The 12,986-nt window shown below is 43.3% G+C and overlaps 1 protein-coding gene across 19 annotated transcripts in view; it reads right to left on the bottom strand.

The window, feature by feature from the left end:
- The window catches only part of mycbp2 (MYC binding protein 2), a 71,886-nt gene that overhangs the window by 8,092 nt on the left and 50,808 nt on the right, over positions 1-12,986 (bottom strand). For 13 of the 19 annotated variants that reach the window (XM_055014895.1, XM_055014902.1, XM_055014905.1 and 10 more), the window contains 20 exons: positions 12,052-12,231; positions 10,574-10,678; positions 8,298-9,935; positions 8,046-8,215; positions 7,042-7,289; positions 6,777-6,944; positions 6,065-6,222; positions 5,770-5,969; positions 5,465-5,614; positions 5,214-5,374; positions 4,939-5,095; positions 4,584-4,808; positions 4,353-4,418; positions 3,833-4,072; positions 3,602-3,691; positions 3,420-3,500; positions 2,509-2,775; positions 743-1,026; positions 555-651; positions 315-434 (listed from right to left, as the gene is read on the bottom strand). In XM_055014895.1, coding sequence (XP_054870870.1) covers positions 315-434; positions 555-651; positions 743-1,026; positions 2,509-2,775; positions 3,420-3,500; positions 3,602-3,691; positions 3,833-4,072; positions 4,353-4,418; positions 4,584-4,808; positions 4,939-5,095; positions 5,214-5,374; positions 5,465-5,614; positions 5,770-5,969; positions 6,065-6,222; positions 6,777-6,944; positions 7,042-7,289; positions 8,046-8,215; positions 8,298-9,935; positions 10,574-10,678; positions 12,052-12,231 — 4,805 coding nt within the window. The remainder of the gene's footprint in view (positions 1-314; positions 435-554; positions 652-742; positions 1,027-2,508; positions 2,776-3,419; positions 3,501-3,601; positions 3,692-3,832; positions 4,073-4,352; positions 4,419-4,583; positions 4,809-4,938; positions 5,096-5,213; positions 5,375-5,464; positions 5,615-5,769; positions 5,970-6,064; positions 6,223-6,776; positions 6,945-7,041; positions 7,290-8,045; positions 8,216-8,297; positions 9,936-10,573; positions 10,679-12,051; positions 12,232-12,986) is intronic. The other 6 variants (XM_055014907.1, XM_055014910.1, XM_055014913.1 and 3 more) reach the window with 4 other exon arrangements.

Genomic DNA, 12,986 nt, shown 5'->3' with positions numbered 1-12,986 from the left:
GATGACTTCCTGCCACATGTTCTGTCTCAACTCTCTCTGTGTGTGTCAAAATAAAAGCATGTGCTAGTTGCAGAGTGCATAAAAGGCAGATATCCTTTCTCTGGCGTCGTACTTCAACGCAACTGGCCACAATAAATATAGAAAAATACATATACACCGCAAAATCCCGCGATATTGCGAAAAATCCGCGATACCAAATGCAATTTAAAAACCTGCGATACAATGAGACCACGAAAAGTGAACCGCGATGTGGCGAGGGACTGCTGTATTTCTAAGCACGGATACATGCTCTGCTCATGACAGCACTTTCGTACCCTTGTCGTTGCGATACAGCGCACAGGAGATCGATGCTCCTCCTCCATTTTGGTCAGGGCTATGATGGTCTCAGCTATTGCGTTTTTGGTGACTCTGGACCAAGCGTCTGAAAGGTGACCCTGAAAACAGAACACAGCTGTGTTAGAGAGGACTGTTCCAGTGGAACTGAGTTCATAACACATTATGATGAAAGTGTTTCATGTGCTAATGAATGAGAGATAAAAGCACCAAGAACTCACAGCGGCCATGTCTTTAACTAGCTTTATGATGATCTCTGCAATCTGAGGAGGAGTGGAGCCTTTCATCCACCAGTGGCTCTCCCCTCTGCGGATGTAGCTGAGTGTAAAAAGAGAGGGCATCGTGCATAACACCGTCAGGAACTTTCTAACATTTGAGCAACACGCTGCTAAGACAGAAACTAACTCACCTGGAGTTGAAGATCATGGGCAGCGTGACCGTGGTGACCCCTTTGCCTGCAGCCATGCCGGCTGTTCCAGAGATGGTGGTGCCTTTGGCTTTCAGCTGCACGGTGAGGGCTTTGGCGATGCAGCCCAGGAACATGTCGAGGATGCCGAGTTTGTTCCAGTCACCCTTCTCTGTGGAATGAATGATGTCGCTGATGTCTGCTGGCGGCAGAGCCTTCACCCCAATGATGCTGGCGAGACGCACAGGCGTCACCTCTGGTAGGACACGCCTGAGCAGTGAAGTCACCTGAAGAAGAGATAAGATCAGATGGTAAACGACATTTTATTTAACCCTCGTGTCGTCCTGCGGGTCAAAATTGACCCGTTTTAAAGTTTGAAAATGTGGGAATAAAATATTTTCACAGTGAAACTTCTGATAGCCACATTTTCATCATTTTTGGGAAATGTTAAAAAAAAATGTTAAAAATGTTTCTTAAGAAAATTCACCAAAAAAATCAACCAAAATCCAGCGAATTTCGCTGGATTTTGGTTGAATTTTTTTGTGAATGCTCTTAAAGATAATATCAGAAGTTTTACTGATATAAATGTAATCATTTTAGATATTTTTAAGATTTTTTGGAAGATTTTTACTCATTTTTTGAAAATATTTACAAGAATTTTCTTGCCAAATTTGGGGGATTTAAAAAAAAAAAAAAAAAACTTTTAAGGGAAACTTTTAAGGAATGATTGGAATTTTCTTCCTGAAGGTTTTGCAAATTTTCAGAAATTTGGTGATTTTTTTTTTTTTTTCAGATTTTTGGGATTTTTTTCAGACAAGGAAAATCTTTTTTTGTTGCCCGTGAATGAGGACAACAGGAGGGTTAATTAACCATACACACAGAACAAAAAGCCTATAAAACACACTCTAAACTTCTAATTCATTTACAGGGACCAACATTTTGGCACCAGTTGTGTTACCGACAAGCCTAATATCTGAATGAATGACTGATTTCAACTTGTGACCATGTTTTTGGAGCGGCACAGATTCAAACACAACAACAAGGTTTTGTGTTTGAATCTGCTCTGTGTGTAGTCTGCTTGCTCTCCCATGGTTTTGGAGCTCTTCTTGTGGTTCTCTACTGGTGCTATTGTTTCTAAACTTGCCATAGGTACAAATGTAAACTCGCATTGCTGTCTGTGTGTGTGTGTGAGCCCTGTGATGTTGTAATCCTCATGTCAGCATGCAAAGGCTCCAGCCGCCTATCAGCCTCTATAGATAAAGTAAATCCAGCTAACGGATGAATGAACACATTGTGTGTGACAGTAATAGCTCCTGGATGCTTGGAAACATTTCAGATGGTCCATACATCATTTGCTGTGCGACTCAAAGATCAAATCAGTGTAGCGTAGCATGTTTGGAATTTTTTTGGTAAAGCTTGTAGCTCTGGTATCTGGTGCACAGAAGAGCACTCATGCATGTTATCTACAATCCTACTGCCAGAATGCACTATTCTACTGACTGCTACATGGTTGCAACAAGACACAGAACATTGGGCCAGGAAATGCAGAGAGGCAGAAAACTTCCAGTTAATAAACACAAGCATAAACTAGCTTTCAAAATATTTAGAGAAAGTAGACTTTGTTTATGCAGTGAGGCAGGAAATGCACTCAACATCCACAAGGCGTTTTGATGGGAACCGGATAGCAATTATATATTTGTTTGTTGGCAAGAAAATTTCACAGGATACTCTTAAACTGCAAATGTTTATGTGGTTAAACCCTCTCCCACCTGTCTCTGTACTCGTGGAGACGCTGTGTGCAGCAGAGAAAACAGGTCCTGCATGAGGGTGAGCTGCTGAGCGAGGTACTGGCGGCCGACGTTGGAGCCGCTCAGAGCCAGGACCATGGAGAGGAGCTCGAAGCAGTAGGCGTCCGACGAGGCGTCGTCGTCACTGGGCTGAGAGTTGGCGTTCTCTTTGCTGGAGATGGCGTGCTCCCACTCCTCCCTCACCCGTGTGGCTTCCATACGGATGGCCTGGACGATGTGTGCGCACACCTGGAAGTACGACACACACACACATTAGTTTAGATGCTTGAGGCTAGAATGTTTCACCACGACATGAAGTCCCTGTTGAGTGGTTTAACTCTCCTGCTGTCCTCATTTATGGGCAACAAAAAATATTGTTTACTTGTCTGAAAAAAATACAAAAATTCAGCAAAAAAATTCCACACATTTCTGAAAATTTGCAAAACCTTCAGGAAGAAAATTCCAATAATTCCTTAAAAGTTCCCTTAAAAGATACATTTTTTTAAAAATCCCCCAAATTTGGCAAGGAAATTCTTGTAAATATTTTTTTTAAAATGAGTAAAAATCTTCAAAAAAAATCCTAAAAATATCTAAAGTGATTACAGATATATCAGTAAAATTTCTAATAGTTTCTTTAAGAACATTCACAAAAAAAATCAACCAAAATCCAGCGAAATTCACTGGAGTTTGGTTGATTTTTTTATGAATGCTCTTAAGAAACATTTTTAACATTTTTTTTCCACCAAAAATATTCAAAGATTTACCAAAAATGTTGAAAATGTGGACATCAGAAGTTTCACTGAGGAAATATTTTTTTTTCCACATTTTCAAACTTTAAAACGGGTCAGTTGACCCACATGACAACATGAGGGTTAATGAAGCGAACTATTCACCTGTTTCTGCAGGTTGGTCAGTTTGCTCCTGCTGAAAATGATTCCCACCATGTGTTCTTTAAGGTCTGCATCAGATGGTACCTATTCACACAAATCCAAAAAGAAAATATGCAAATGATTAGCTTTAAGGTCACCAAACACGAGTGAGTTAAACAGGACAGTGAGATGATCAGAATGCAGACCTTGTCTTCTCCCTCGGGCGATGAAAGCAGGTTTTTCTCCTCCTGCTCTGGAGTTGGCTCTGCATCTCCACTGATTAGTTTTCCAAAAACCTACATTTACACGAGAAAGGATCGTCAGTAAAGTTTGCAAGAGTCTACGTGTTTATGCATCCAAATATAATATCTTCAAACCCACAGCATGGTAGCAGGAAAAAAGTTCTTAGGTGACACGAATGAGGCAGTTGAACAGACCTGGGAGGTGATCAGGCGGAAAACTCTGAGAGTCTCCGCTTCACAGTTCTTCTGCTGGGCCACGCTGGCTGAGATCTGTCCAGGTATCTTGATGCTCTCGCCCTCCTTCCAACCGAGGACCTTCACCTGGCGAACCCTCAGGGTGTTTTCAGGACCTTTCAGTTCCACCTTGATCACATGATGATCCCCTCCAGGGAGCTCACTTGTCACCCAGCCCATGTGACGCGAGTCGAGGTCAACCTGTAATAATGTAAAGGAAGAGAGATGTTACTGGAGTTCTAAAAAATGTAACTGTGTCAGTATATCAATCAACATAAACAGCTTTATGCAACAGGAAAAACACACAACACTTTTCCCACTTATTTTGTGTTTGAAAAAGGCTTTGTAAGATTTGTTCGCACTTTAAACACTCAAGAGTTGTGTAACAGAAATTTTAATAGCGTTCATTCAAGCACAAATTACACTCGATATACTCTAGTTTTTGAGTCACTGACTGAGAAGCTATAAAAACTGTCCATACCTGTTTGATTCTGCAGAGGTCCTCTATTGCTTTTCCACATAGGAATGTCACTGATGTGACTTTGTTCTGTATGTATGATAAAGAGACAATTAAATTTAGTAGAATCAACCAGAAAACCCATACATGCATATATCTAGCATCATCATTATCAATTCCACTTTGTTTATACAATAACAAGCATAGTTTTATCCCCCAGACAGCTTAAAGCCTGGTTTGTTGTTGCCTCCTTACCCCGATGTCTCTGGAGTTGTCCACATGAACAGAAGCCTTGGTGGCGTTGATGCCTTTCACACAGCTGATGGTGATGCTCTTGGTTTTGTTCTTGTCCTCATCTCCAGATTCCCAGAAGGTCTCCGTGGATCCGTCTGTCAGGCTGCCGATCATGGCGGGACGACTAGACGTCTTGATGTCTACGACACTCGTCAGGTCCTTCAGACAGATAACTAGGCAGAGATCCTGTATCACACATACGTTTGCATCAGGTTAGCGCACAGCAGATGAGTAGCTGTAAGAGCTTAGGCTAAATCAACAATGTCAGGCCTCATGAATGTTGGTAAATATGGTAAGTAAATGATGCTTTTCTTGCCTGGCTCATTGCTTCGTAGCCGGACTGCACACTGATGTTGAAACTCTCCTCGCTGTCCCCATCATCTGACTTAGACAGGATGTTGTTGATGTGATGGAAAACGTTGCTCTGGTGGAGGAACTGGTGGTCGGACTGTTTAAACTTTAGACTCCAGCACCTGAAAGGAGGAGTCGCAATCATGTATGTTGGTATTAAATGTGCATTGAGCTCAGAACTGGCAAACGTGAGGCATATTACTGACAGTAAAGTGGGATTCTTTCAACTAGAAATTGTACCTAAGAGCCATCTGCTGCAGTGAGCTGCCACTGGGAAGTGACATCATGAGGTCGGAGATGGTCTGAAGGAGGCGGTGGAAGGTGTGGGGGAGAGGATGAGCTGCCTCCCCGGCAATAACAATGTCTGACAGAGGGTGCTCACAAACGCCAAGGTCTCTTTCCTGTGTAGAGCGGAGATGTTCACGATTAGAAAATAAATGGGAGCCGAAGCAAAGCCACGTGCTGCTTGTAAACTGTAAACCGCTAATTACCTGTTCCACATTTTCTTTGTTCCCCTTGTTCTCGTCATCTTCCTCATCCTCGGGTTCAAATGGGGATGGAGTAAGAGACGCTACAAAATGCCAGAGAATGTCGTGCAGAGAGGTCGTCTGGATCACGTTGCACAGCAGCCAGTTGAAAGCCTGACAGGGACAAAGAATATTAGCATCAACTGATTAACTCATAATCTCCAGTCCACTAACTGCCCATAACCACAAAGCACAGCTGTATAATTAGCAACAACTAAAACAAAACTGAGCTATGAGATTCTGATAAATGGAGGCCTAGGTAGGTGTACCTCCATGGCAAACACCCTGCAGGCGGACTTCCTCAGTGCATGCTTCATGGCCACCTCCAGGCCCTCGAGGTCATGATGCTGGATGACGAAGGCCAGGACCGGCCACTGGAAGTTCCTCTCCCCCTTACTGAGGGAGCCGTGGGCTGAGATGAGTCGGGACAGCTCCGGAGACGGGTGACGTAACAGCGAAGAGCCCACTTCTATGGATAAAAGAGCAGTTTAATGTTACAAATTATGCTATAACTCACCCTGGAAGCATTAATAAATCACGTGTCAAATGATTATACGTGATTACCTGCATCACCACTATGAACTCTGCGTCTGGGCACAGCTTTGACCCGGGCTGGAGACGGTGAGTGCTGCTTATCATACTCAGACGCTACGACTGAGTAAGACCTCTGGAACACGGTGCGCTTAGCCGTGTCGCTGTCTGTGATGGGGCTGGTCTCAAGGCTACAAGAGAGCAAATAAAGACACAAATAAATTCAGTTTACACTCCAATTCAAATACTGTTGAAGACATCAACATCTTTTCAACATAATACAACATTAAGTATGTTTTCTTTAGAAAATCTATGTTTGCTACCGAGTGTGGGAGGAAGAAATGAATGAATACATGTGAACAGATTTGGCAGTCAATAAAAGAAACTTTCAGTTAGACAACAAAGGCTTTTTGTACTGTTCAAGATAAACATGATCATGACAATGAAGCCCAGCAATTGAGGCAGCTTTTCTGAACTAAATTTTGTGCCTGCTGTCAAAATGTGTAGGTTGCAGGGGAACGAGGGGGAGGCTGAAAATAACATATGCATATATCCGCATGATGGAATTTTGTGCTTGGCTGCTTTCACAATAAATATGGGAAAAACCCTTAACTATCACAAGAACTACAAGAAAAAAATGCTTATAAAGACAGTCTGATGTTTATGTAGTGCATAAATAGTAGGATAGTGTACAGCAATGTGCAAAAATGAAAGTAGGTAAAGACATAACATAATTATGTGTTACCTGGGGGGCATTGATTTCATGTTGCTCTCTGGCTCCTCAAACACATTAGGGCAGGCGTCAGGTGTGACTGAAATGTAGGGCGCAGGAACAGATGTTGAGCGCAAATACCTCATCTCATCCTGAAATAGGTTGTCATCTTGGTAGGCCCCAAAGTTCTCAGTGTGTTGCCTGAAGGATGAGGGAACAATGAGAAACTCGGGTTACATTTTGTGAGGGTTTCCTTATCTGTAAAGTGCAACGTATTATTAACTGATCTTGTAACCACCTTGCTAGCGTCTGTAGGTAGAGGCAGCCCATTTTATTGGGGAGTTCTTCTGACACTCCCTCCTTTAGGCTGGGGAGGAGCTGGGAATGGAGGGGCCTGGGAGGGTGGTGGCACAGCATGCTGGGCTCAGCTGCACTGCTGAGGGACAGCAGGAACAACGCGTTTGCCCGAATCACCTGGTGGGCCTCCATAGTGGGCAGGGCCCTCGGGGTCTTCACCTGTAGAGGCTTCTTCCTGGACTGCTTCACCTGGAAAAGAACATGAAGACCTGTGGTGTTCTGAGTTGGCTAAAAGCAGAGGGGTCAAACATGCGGCCCGCGGGTCAAAACTGGCCTACCAAAGGGTCCAATCTAGGACGACTTTGTAAAGTGTAGAAATTACAGAGAAGACATTAACTGCAAATTGTAAATTTGCAAAAGTATAAATTTAAAATAGTTTCTAAACCCTGACAAGTTGCTTTGATCATAAAGTAAAATTGTTCATTGTTCTTTTGTCATTTTGTGTCTCATTTTGTCATATTTTGTCTTGTTTTTGTCATTTTGATCATAGATCATTGTTCTTTTGTCGCTTTGTGTTTCATTTTTCCAATATTTTGTCTTCTTTTGTTGTTTTGTTTCTCATTTATGTCGTTTTGTGTTTCTTTTTTGTCTTGCTTATGTCTACTGTCTATTTTTTTGTCAGGTTTCTCGCTTTTGTCACTTTGTGTCTTGTTTTTGTAATATTTTGTCTTCTTTTTGGTTGTTTTGTCATTTTGATCATAAATCATTGTTTTTTTTTGTTTTTTGTGTCTAATTTTTGGAATATTTTGTCTTGTTTTTCTTTTTGTCTGACAATAATGTTTTTTGCACTAAAGGAAAGGCAAAAAATTTTGAGCTGTCGTTATTCATAGGGTATTACTCTGTGATTTTACTGGTCTGGGCCACTTGAGATCAAACTGGACTGAATGTGACCCCTGAACTAAAATGAGTTTGACACCCTTGTCTTAAGGTGAGTAAGTACGCTACCTTTTCCCTGGCGGCAGTCTGCTTCTCTCTGAGGTATTTCTCCCGACAGCGATCACACACCAGGTACCAGGTGCTGCCTCCTATGCCTCCATCTCCACAGTTTCCTGCCCAGCCACCACAGAAGTGGCCAATACTGTTGTAGCCCTGACCTCCTGCATAGCGACCACAGCCTGGAAACACAAAGGAGGGATGTTAACCAACAGAACAGATTCACAGTTACTTTGTAAAGTGAAGAGACTCCAGTATTCGTACCTGGGTGAGCCTGCCTCATATGGTATGTGACAGGGTAAGGGTGAGACTCCCCACACAGCTCACAGATGGTGTCCTTCTCTGGTCCACCCATGGCGAGTTGTGCCATTTCTCCAAACAGATTTCCTCTTGGTCGGACCTCAGCCTTCTCCCTTTTCTTCTTCTCCTTCTTTGCCTTTTTACTGTCTTTCTCGTGCTCCTTTTTCTTGAGGATGGCGCTGGACCCTGGGCTGGGGAAGATCATGTTCTGAGTTGCTGCCTTGATGGTGGCCATCGATATGTCCTCCCAGAATGCTACCAAATGCTGTAATGTTAACGGTAAGATCGACTTTGCCCTCATAGAGGGATGAGAAGTCATCTCGTAGGAAATGGACTCTCCTTTTCCATCCTCGCACTTCTCTGGCAGCGGAGGTTCCTTCAGCATAGATAATACCTTGTTTTTGTTGATGCTGCCCATTTTAGAGATGTCCGGGCCATGTGGAGCGATATTAAACATATTAAGAGCAGAGGAAATCTCCAAGGAGTGGCGGTTCTTTAGCTTGCTCTCCTTCTCCTCAGCGCCCTGTCCTCCCAGGGAGCTGCGAATTGGGGCGTGCTCTTTGGTTAAGTCTGGGTTGAACTTCAGGAAGGAGGAGCAGGCCATGGCGTCGTGGACAATGCCCTCATGCCACAGGAATGCTGCGAAGACGGCACGGGCACATTCTGCTACAGACGGTGACATGGCCTGTTTGGCAGGCTCCGTGACCCTCGATGTACTCTCACCTTTAAACAGAGGCCCGGATTTGTCCTTCTTGGGACGTGTGTGCCGACTGGACGTTTTGCGGCTGACTTTGGGTGAAGACCGACTCTCTAGTTCCTCTTTGACGGGGGCTTTGCCGATGCTAAAGTGCACCTTACATGAGCCTTCCTCTGCATTGCGGACATCCACGTTCTCGTCATTGACGTCCTCGTTGGAGAGGAGAGCGCTGGAGGTGCAGACCTCCACGACTTCACTGTGGAGGTTCTCTTGAGTCACATGAGGAGAAGGAACACGGTTCTCTGCATTACTGGTCACTCCTTTATTTGGATCTTTAGGAGACAGTTTAGGTTTAGGAGAGGTAGATCTACCCCTAAGTGGCTCTGTAAGGGGAACCTTCTTCTTTCTGAGAGTGTCTGGGTCCAAAGTGTATGAGTCTGATTTAGATCTCTCTCTGGGAGGATCCAGCCGGGCTTTGGAAGAAGGACTAACTTTAGGGGGGAGGTTCTTGTCATGGTGGGATGAAGAAGAGTGCTGGGATGAAGTGCTGGAGGGACTAGATCTGCCTGAAGAAGACACACTTTTCTGTTTGGGAGAGGAGGAGCGAGAGCTGGGATTCGGGGACTCGGCCCGAATTCCTGGGGTTCTACCATCTGCCTTCAGAGCCTGCAGAGTGTTGTGATTGGGTGAGTGGGAGCGGCTGTGAGAGTCGGACCTCAGTTTGGCCGTGTCTGATCGCAGGATGAGGGCCTCGCTAGCTGAGAGTCCGGCCTCGCTCGTCTTCATCCTGCTCTGCTCAGATGAGCGGCTTCCCCGACTCTCCTGTTTGGGGGAGCGATTCTCCTGGCGGTGCTTGGAGGCCGGGGACATGGGCCGTGCACCAGACATCAGGTTCCCTCTTTCACCTAAACATCAATAATTCAAACATAGTCACACCACAATTATTAGAGGTAAGCGCATTCCTGTAAGTCTAGGTTTAGCATTCTATGGCTGAGTGAAAATCAAAAATGTAATGTTAAAAGATAGAAGTGTAAAATGAAATGAAGTTTCAAAGGTGGAAGATGTTATATCTTATAAAGTGAGTGATATATGTTCTTCAAAACTAATTCTAGTGAGTTTTACTTGACTTGCTTGGCATTTTTGGCAAGATAAACTCAGATACGGATGGAGAAAGCTAGTGGACCATGGAAGCGCTGATGGAAGCTGGATTCTAGCCCATTCCTTGGACCACTCCTATTACTGGCAATAGCCTTGGTATTGACCAGAAAGCAAGCTGCTAATGTCCAAACGATGCCCAGAAGCCACTTTTAAACTGATTTTTGTGATATGGTGTTTCAGGCAATATGTGCTAACATTAGTTTCATTTTTATCTTTAGACGTGTCCTACTTAGTGCCAGAGTTTTGAAGGTTAGCACTAACACGTGATGCCTTAATGAGCTTAAGTACAAAGCCCTTGATTCATCATATAGAAGATTGTATTTCCGTGAGTTCCTACCCACCCTCTGTTCAGTCTGAGGGAGGCATGCATGCTGTGATTACCCACCCTTTTGCCTTAGAGCGAGAGATGAGAGAGCAGTACCATGCCCAGCCATGGACACACTGCTTTTGTGCACACGCTCACGAGAAGCAAGGCTGCGTGACGAACCATCTACAGCGGAAAACAGTGGAGCAGGTAAACAAACGAGACATGGAATGCGAGGAGGCCACCACAGAGAAAGAAAGAGAGCACAAAGAGGTAATGGGGTCAAGTCCAGAAGGCGGAGTAGGAAAAGGGAGAAGGACTACATGTTAAAGTGATGGGAAGTTAGACAGATAGAGAAACTAACAGACATGAAGAAAGAAACACTTATAGAAGAAGAAGTTATAAAGACCTCTAAGTGTCATGGAGAAAAAATCAATTTGTGCATGCATTTCAGAATGCCAAAAACCTTTGGCTGAATACTGACAATACACTACAAAGAAAACAGTCATGAAGAGCTGCACAACACTGAAGCTGAGTTTTTAAGAACATCATCAGTATCATAAAAGTTTTTACAGCAAAATAATAAATGATACTGTGTGTCAAAAGTTCACATATCTCCAAGAACAAAAAATAACTATTCAAACCTATAGACAAAAAACAAGAGCTTGATGCTAAAAGGTTAGCAGGATGCATGAATTATTCAGTCAAAAAAATTGTTTTTGCTTTTTTTCCATGACACCTTCAGGGCTCCATAAGAAATAGAAAACCAGGTTAAAAAAAGAAAGAGACAGAAAGAAGCAATGCAGAAGAAAAGACTGACAAGGAGAAAGAGTGCCATACAGACTGAAAAAGTAACACTTGCTGTTGGAAGATGTGGTCTTTTAAGTTGCTGTGCTTTTTTTTAATTTGAATTATCCAGCTGAAGTGCACACTAGGCAGATACAGTATGTTGTATGGAACACCTTTATATATGACTGATGTGAGATTCCGCTGTTTTGTCTGGTTATCGCAGATAATTAATCACTATTAAGAACTATTTAGGCTATTGTTGTTTAAATGTGCAGTGAAGTCCTGGGCTGGTTGAAAATGAAAAATGTGTTAATCAAGGATGGAAGATGCAAATCTAAAGTTAAAGCAATGATGAAAAAGATGAAAAAGAGGGCATAAGGCACACTAAAAAAGAAAGCAAGCAGAGCAAGCAGAAAATTCAGCTATTTAACCTATCACTGGAGCGCTTAGCAAAAATATCCTTATTTTTGCTAGTCTAGTATTAAACTTTTAAATCTTGTTTTGAATCACGGGTGAAAACACTTGCAAGTCTGCATCACCTGATGTGCTCTTTAAAAACAAGATTTAAATACTGAATATTAGACATGTCACTTGTTAAGGATATTTCTGCACCGTTATGTGTCACACATCACTCCTGTCCACTCCCAGAAAACACAGGAAATAACAGAAAACAAATCTGAAAAAAAAAAAAAAAAAAAAAAAGCTGGGAGGAAAAGGATTCAACACCTTCGCAAGCAAGCAAGCGCTGTCAGAAAGCAGGACAGACTTACTCAGAAGCTGTGGTTGTGGCTGAGACAGTTGGGAGGGGGATTGTCCAAACACAAATGGGCTGTGGACAAGGGAGGAGGAGGAGGGAGGTTGGGCAGCTTGCTCAAATACGGAGGAGGAGGGAGCTGCTGAGAGGAAGGGCCCAGACTGAATGGAATTCAGTATGGCACTCAACCGGTCACCTGCAAACATGGAGACAGAGGAAGGGGAAAAACTACAGCTTATACTATGTTTTGAGGATTCCAGAGGGGGATGAAGGTCATTCATTTTATTTCCTATCAATCACTCAGTCTTCTCCCACGGTGCATAGATGTGCAGAATGGGAGGAGCTCTTATGGGCATCCCAGAAGTCCTGTTCAGAGACAGTGAAACTGGCATGAAGGATTGGGTGGGCTTGAAATTCTCCCGATTGAACTGGGCACAAAAGATTCAGGTCAGAAGATACAAGTCCAAATGCAGTTCTAAAAGTGAAGGAGAGCAGGGAGCAGTTTGGGGGAAAAAAAACTCACCATGCTCAAAATTCTGTTCCATGCACAAGTAATGTGCAATGAACAGAAGCTGAACAAAAATGTGGTAATCTGATGAGCTGTTTGCACCAGTTTACTTTTGGATTCTTAGATGAACACAGCAGCTATAGTATGGTGGTTTGTTCCCATTTGCAACAACAAATTGTTCTCAGTTTGCTACAGCCAGGTCTCCTCCCATTTCGCAACTCTATTTGTGGAAAAGATGTAATAAAGGAACAAGGGGGTCTCTTCCAATGAGTCAAGAAGTCCTGCAATGTTGTCATCAGAAGTTCCGAAAACATATTGTGAGATGAACTGGACAATTCTCCATGAGGACTGCATGAGTCACTTGTCAAAAACATCTCACAATTTCTTGGCATGAGTGTTCTGAGGCCACTGGTTCAACTGATATATAAAACTCAGTCTTGACT

This window comes from Amphiprion ocellaris, chromosome 11 (genome assembly GCF_022539595.1).
Source record: "Amphiprion ocellaris isolate individual 3 ecotype Okinawa chromosome 11, ASM2253959v1, whole genome shotgun sequence".
NCBI classification, from domain to species: Eukaryota; Metazoa; Chordata; class Actinopteri; family Pomacentridae; genus Amphiprion; species Amphiprion ocellaris.
This window is presented reverse-complemented; position numbering and strand designations above follow the sequence as displayed.